This window comes from Bos indicus, chromosome 3, assembly GCF_029378745.1.
Source record: "Bos indicus isolate NIAB-ARS_2022 breed Sahiwal x Tharparkar chromosome 3, NIAB-ARS_B.indTharparkar_mat_pri_1.0, whole genome shotgun sequence".
NCBI lineage: Eukaryota > Metazoa > Chordata > Mammalia > Artiodactyla > Bovidae > Bos > Bos indicus.
Window position 1 is genome coordinate 20,526,592 of NC_091762.1, and position 7,257 is coordinate 20,533,848.

Sequence of the window (7,257 nt, forward strand, 5' to 3'; positions counted from 1 at the left end):
TCACATCTCCGTAGCCACTTCATCCAATGGTAGACGATAGTAGTGTGGTGTTTCTTGTTCTCTATACACCAAGACGACAAGCCTTGAATAGATTCCATGGTGTTAGTTACCGACTGGAATTTTCGATCCAACGAGGACTCCAGAGCCCCTGCTGAAGAGGCCGACGAGGAGGAGGCCTTACTGCCGCCTCCGCCGCCGCCGGCCGCCATCTTCCCGGTTTGCACAAGCGCTGCTCTCCTCTGGCGGCCGCGGCGGCGACGGCGACGGCGGCGGGAGCGGGCAAAACAATCACTGCGAGTGCGTGAAAGCCGCAGGTGGGGAGGGAGGCCAGGGGGTGGGGATGGTGCACGCGCTAGGCTCTTCTGGAGGGAGGACGGGAGGACCAGGTGCTGGGCACGCTGGCGGCTCCTACACGCTGCAAGGAGGGGCTGCGGGTTTCGAAGGTTTATCAGAATTGTTCAAGGGATTGTGTTTAAACCAGTCAGCAATCACGAAGAATTACGCAGAGAACAGCTCCTGCAAAACCTTTCTAAACGTCTGGCCCGGAAATTAAATGGTTTTATACTCTTCGGCTCTCAACGCTTAAGGCCCTTCCCCAACACTCTTCTAAGAGTGGGCGTTAATATCTTAAAGTAAATACTACCCGACTGCCCCTTCAGTTGCAGAAATCTTTCTCTCTCCTTTAGGTCCTCTAGCACAGAAAAGCCCAAGGCTACCTAGTCAGGAATTTTTTTGCAACGCAATAGCAGCAAAGGGACAGCAACAGTATCGCGCACGCGCTGCTTGGACCCGCCCCCCTGCTTCCTTCTCAACCTAGAAAGCAGAGGGAGACGTCATGGCGGGGCAATCTGGCCAATCAAAGGAGAAGACGAAGAAGCGCGCGCAGAAGCCCACAAGCCCCAAGGGCTAAGGAGGCGCTTCGAAGATTTGTGCGCCTGCGCGACAGGCCAGCGTGTAGCGGGTTGGGAGGAAAAAAGGGGAGGGAAAGGCGAGGGAGTTGGTCGGACTAAAGAGAGGTTGGGGGGAGGGGCTTCACCGCTCCAACCCCGCGTTTTGCTTCCTAGCGAGGTGTCTCTTTTGGAGCTGTCCAGCTCACATCACAGGACCGAGAAACTCCCACCGTTCAGCGGCCACTTATTTTCTGGCACTTGCAGCTGCCGCTACCGGCGCCGCTGCTAACTCCTCGGGACACTGACGCGCGACAAAGTAGATGGCAGCCATCTTGCGGTGCCTCCGAAGGTGCGCATGCGCCAGCCTCGGCAAGCCATTCACTACGCAGACTCCCAGACGAAACAACTTTTTACACTCCCCTTGGACGATACCATTCACAGCCCCTTGACTGGATTATAGGAAGAGGAAGTAAATGACGTGAAACGAAAATTTTCCCTGTAGAATTTTCGAGACAAGGAAACAATAAAAGGCAAGATGTGATTGACCTTCTCCAATTATCATACAGTCTCGCAATTGCATAATGCATTATAGTTTACAAAACCCTTAGAAATCTATTATATTGATTAGCACAGCCTAAATTAACCAGGCCATAGCATCTGCCTATGTAAAACTTCTGGATGGATTTGGAGGCTTCTGTGTTCCACTAAGCACATACAATTACTGTATTTTAATTCTCCCACGTCTCCACATTAGACTCACATTCACCTGTTTTGTCAAGCTCACATTTCATATATGTTAACCCAACAAAAAGTTGTTGAGTGTCTTGTGTCAAGTACAGTTCTAGATGTGGGGCGGTAACACAGCAAAACAGACAAAAATCCCTTTCTTCTGGGGTTTATTGGCAGGAGACCATAAAAATATCAAGGAATAATAAGTTCTCCTGCAATGCAGGAGACCAGGGTTCGATTCCTGGGTCGATTCCCGGGTCAGGAAAACCCATGGAGAAGGAAATGGCAACGCACTCCAGTATTCTTGACTGGAGAATCCCATGGACAGAGGATCCTGGTGGACTACAGTCCATGGGGTCCCAAGAGTCGGACATGACTTAGCGACTAAACCACCACCAATAAGTTCTATCCACGCAGGGTAAGAGAGAGAGGGTACTGTGTGTGTGTGTGTGTGTGTGTGTGTGTGTGTGAGAGAGAGAGAGAGAGAGAGAGAGAGAGAGAGAGAGAGAGAGAGAGAGAGAGAGAGAGAGGGTAGTGTGTGTGTGTGTGGAATGGTGGTTTGGTGACCAAGGACGGCTTTTGGAAGGAAGTGATAATTTGATCTGAATGTTGAGCTCAAGGTAACCAAGCAAATATGTGGAAGGGAAGAGAAAAAAGCATGCTGGCACAAGGAACAGCTAGTGCAAAAGACCTAAAACACAAATGTCTTGAAATAGAGCAAGAACAAGGAGGCCAGTTTGACTAACGAAGAGGGGACAAATAGTAAAACACGAGATTTGAGAGGTGAAGACAGATAATTCATGTGGCCTGGAAGTCCACTCTAAGAACTTTGGCTTTTAACTTTGGGATTTGAAACACTTTTAAGCAGAGCAGCTTTAAACAAGAAAGTTACATAGCATTCTTTTTAAAAGATTACATAGGTTGCTATATTGAAAATAGACTTCAGAGTAACCAGTTAAGGAGACTATTGCAGTAATCCAGACAAGGAAATGATGGTGGCTTCTACAGGGTGGCAATAAAAAAAAAGAGAGAGAGAAGTGGTGTCAGATCCTAGATATAGTTTGAAGGTAGAGTCCAGAGGATTGCTCATGAATTTAAGGAGAATATGAGAAAAAAAAAAAAGAGGCAAATATGGCACCAAGGTTTTAGACCTGAGCAACTAAAACGGTGTTTCTCAGCTTTTTTTCCATAACTGTTGACCCTAAAGATTCTGCTTAGGTATTTGTTCCTATTCCCCCTAGCCCCCATGAAATGTTAATGCCACAAATATACTGTACATCTGTTTATGTACTGTCTATGTATCTGTTCTTTATACAAGAATAAGAATGAACTTTGTATTCAATGCAGAATTAAGGATGACTAAAATCTTTAAGTTAAAAATTAAAATATTTTGGACTTCTCTGGTGGTCCAGTGGTTAATAATCTGTCTGCCAGTGCAGGGACATGGGTTCAATCCCTAATCAGGGAGAATTCCACGTGCCAAGGGGCAACAAAACCCGTGTACCACTACTAAGCTGGAGCTCTACAGCCAGTGCTCTGCAACAAGAGCAGCCACTACAGTGAGAAGCCCTTGGACCACAACTAGAAAGGAGCCCTACAGACACACACAATGAGAGAAAGCCTGAGCACAGCAACAAAGACCCAGAGCAGCCAAAAAATACGTTTTTTAAATTAAAAAAAATTTAGTCCTAGTAATATATAATGATTTTATAACTATTTACTGAGTAAACATTATTTCTATAAGTTGTAATTCATTACACTACATATGTAAATTACCAATATATATAAATACATAACAGAATGTAATCAGTTTTTAAAAAATCATTCAAAACTTATTTTCCAGTAAAATAATTGAAAAATTAATTTTTAAAAAATTTTAGTGAACTTTTATTCAACATGAGAAAATTGCTAGCTGCTAGAGATTCAAATATTGACATTTTTTCTTCTCAGAATTGACATAGTTAGTGATGAGTTAAATAATTTTTGTAGAATTGAATAATACAATATAAACAATTTTTATTTGCTTCTCCAAGTCCAAATCATGCACAGAAGCACAGAGAATCAAACATAACATTTCTGACAGCAGTAATTGTGTGTAGGCATTTCCTTCACTACTTCTTAGGAAGCCCGCTACTTCACAGTCAGTAGGCCACTGACTTCAAAATAGGTCATTTGAGAGAGATGAAGTTCTCCAATCACAGCCATCTGTTCCTCATAGTTTTGTAGCACTGATTTTGCATACATTTTTTGTATCTTCCATGAACTCAATGTCATTGTTTCTTATGTCATAGCCAAGAAAATGAGAGAAGTTAAATAAAGGGTAAGATTTTGTTGGGTAGGGCGGGGAAAAAAAAAAAAGATTTTGTTGGGTAGAGTTCAGCTTTGGAAAGTCACAAAGCACTGCAATATCTAAAACTTTCATTCCCTCAAGTTCATAAAAGAAATCTTGGTAGGAAACATAAATTTAAGAATTGCCAGTATAGAGATGATCTTAAAGCTGTGACATGGATGAGGCCGCCCAGAAAGTGAGTGAGCATAGGTATTAATAAAAGTCTAAGGACTGGGCAATCAGAAGCAAGTTCCAAAGGAGATAGAAAAACAATGACCAGTGAAGGAGAACCCAGAAAGTAGTATTCTGAAAGCCATGTCATGAAAATTTGTTAAGGAGGGAGTAATTGTGTCAGATGTTGCTACATAGGTTGCAGGAGAACTGAGATAATCATTGAATCTGGGAAACACACTAGTAATTGGTGGGCTTGACAAAGGCTGTTTCCAGGAACTGACTGGAGAGGGCTCTGGAAAGAATGGGAGAAGTGGCATTATCATATATAGACAACTCTTTCAAGAAATAAAGTGGGAGCAGAGTAATGGAGCTGAAGCTGAAGGGAAACGTGGGCTCACAGGTCATTTCTTTTTTTCTAAGATGGAAAATAATGTACCTATTTTCAGATGCTACGGCTGATACACGTAAGATGGGACAATTGCTGAATTGATTTCCTTGAGTAAGTGGGAGAGGATAGATAAAATGTTAAGTCCATAGACAGTTCCTTTCTTGTAACAGGAAAGTAGAGAGTCTAGGTAGAAATTCCAGTAGGTTGATAGTTGTTGAGACTGTGCAGAAATTCTCTTCAATTGCTTTCTTTTCTCAGTGAAATATGTGCTGAGGAAGCACACTTTTAAAAAAGAGTGAAGATCTGTTAATTGCCAATTCCAGTGCACCGTTTACAATCTCAACCCTTATCTTTTCTGTTAAGTACTGTAATGGTTTAGAGTACAAACATAGAACCAGACAGCTCAAATTTAGACTCTGCCACTCTCAGTGGCAATTTACTTGCCAGTGGCCAAAGATAAATTTCTTTACCTATCTGTGGTGCTATAATTATTAAACGAGTTAATGCATGTAGTGCTCAAAGCAGTGCTGTCTAGCTTAGTAAGGCTTGATGATGATGTTGATGTCAGCTATTATTATATTTAAATCTTTCTTAAAATTCTTTCCGTTTACTTCTATTATACAGTTTTTAATCAGATCCCACTAAATGGCTCCTTTCTCTGCCCATTGCTAGTTTTTATAACTTGAGTTTGCCAAAGTTCCATTTTTAGCCCTTCTCTCATCTTTCTGCTTATTCTCTCTCAAAGGTTAAATTTATCACCTGCATTCACTTACAAAGTTATCCTGGTTATCTTTGTTATCCTAGTTACCTTTGATTTTACCTGTTCCAAGGGCTTCCCTCATAGCTCAGTTGGTAAAGCATCTGCCTGCAATGCAGGAGACCCCAGTTTGATTCCTGGGTTGGGAAGATCCCCTGGAGAAGGGATAGGCTACCCACCCCAGTGTTCTTAGGCTTCCCTTGTGGGTCAGCTGGTAAAGAATCCGCCTGCAATGCGGGAGACCTGGGTTGGGACAATCCCCTGGAGAAGGGAAAGGCTACCCACTGCAGTATTCTGGCCTGGAGAATTCCATGGACCATATAGTCCATGGGGTTGCAAAGTGTCAGACAAGACTGAGCGACTTTCACTTTCACCTAGTTATCAAATCCTATAGACTTCTACCTAAAAATTTCTTGCATAAATTCTCTTCTTTCCATCCCCTTGCCTTCTACCTAAAGGTTATCATCACCATTCTAATCAACTATGTCAACAGCATCATGATCAGCTTCCTAGTCTCTCTCTTTAGCTTATATACATTACCAGTATATAATGTCCTAGTTTTCCTCTACTCAATCACAACCAAAAAACTTGTTTCTAGATTGCAGATAACAATCTACCAAGTAAATGCTCTAGCTTTGAAGACCATCCACAATGGTTCCAATCCATCTCCCCAGTATTATCTCAAATACCTTTCCACAGTGGTTCTTTGGGCTCCAAACTGTTTCTTAAATGTATCTGTAATTTTCTGTTTATAAATTCTTTCTAAAATGGCCTCTATTACCAAAATTCCACCTATCTTTCAAGAACTATCTTGAATTGCCTCTTTTATGTAAACTTCCCTGATCATTCCAACTGAATTTCTCTTTTGAACAGTAGCATTTTCTGCCCTGAATAAAATTATTTATATTTACTTACCTACAGTAATATTGCATTGAGTAACATGCAAAAGCACCCTAATTGCTAAATAGTGGTGGTGTTGTTCAGTCACCAAGTCATGTCTGACTCTTCATGACCCCCATGGACTGATGCACATCAAGCTTCCCTGTCCCTCACCATTTCCTGGAGTTCGCCCAAGTTCATATCCATTGAATAGATGATGCAATCCAACCATCTCATCTTCTGTCACCCTTTTCTCCTTCTGTCTTCAATCTTTCCCATCATCAGGGTCTTTTCCAACGAGTCCATGTTAGTTATGACAAAATTCTTACCCAAAAATAATTATTGGTATATGACAATGATACTGCCATTGTTCAAGATATTTCTGGAAATTCATCAAGGTAAGCCACGTAGAGGAAGGAAAAATCAATTACTTTATATTCACATTTTTAAACAAAGAAAGTTATTATCTATCTTGACCATATCACTTAATTCTCCTTAACAAATTCCAAATGACTTTTAAAATTCTTACCAGAAGTCTACAGAGGACAAAAAACTACCATTAACTAAAGATATATATTCAAACAGATTATGAAAGAAATTATTAAAGTCCACAAGGTATTTTAAGTGGTGACAGCATCCCAAGGTAGGAACTATTCTGAGATCAGCGTTCATTGGAAAATAACACATCTGTTCTTAACACCTATTTCACAAGTGACATAGCATATGTAGGGACTAAGTTTGGGTTCTAGTGAAATCTGGGTTCAAATTAAACTCTATCACTTATTAGCCATAACCTTGGAGCAAATTACTTACTCTAAGCCTCAGATTTCTCACCTGTAAGACCTACTTTCCTCATAAGTCTGTTCTGATAAAAGAGATAATGCTTACTGAGCAGTGCTCAATATAGTATAGGATCAGGAAAACCAAAAAAACAAACAAGTAACATCCTGAGACACAGGGAGTTAAACACACTTACTCAAGACAAGGATTAAGTCTCATTAAGGGTAGTTTATAAAGAACATAAAACTCCTTTTAGTTCTTCGGCAAACATTTTTGAAGCTGTGTATAAATTATTTACACACATTATTGTAATAAATTATTGTAATAAAAG

General features: G+C 41.1%; 1 protein-coding gene across 11 annotated transcripts in view; it reads right to left on the reverse strand.

The window, feature by feature from the left end:
- The window catches only part of RPRD2 (regulation of nuclear pre-mRNA domain containing 2), a 95,471-nt gene extending 94,237 nt beyond the window's left edge, over window positions 1-1,234 (reverse strand). For 6 of the 11 annotated variants that reach the window (XM_019956286.2, XM_070785738.1, XM_019956270.2 and 3 more), the window contains exon 1: window positions 5-1,233. In XM_019956286.2, the coding sequence (XP_019811845.1) occupies window positions 5-209 (205 nt within the window). In that variant the 5' untranslated portion in view covers window positions 210-1,233. Of the gene's footprint in view, window positions 1-4 lie in introns of all 11 variants that reach the window. The other 5 variants (XM_070785739.1, XM_019956278.2, XM_070785737.1 and 2 more) reach the window with 1 other exon arrangement.
- Between the last annotated feature and the right edge of the window lie 6,023 nt (window positions 1,235-7,257).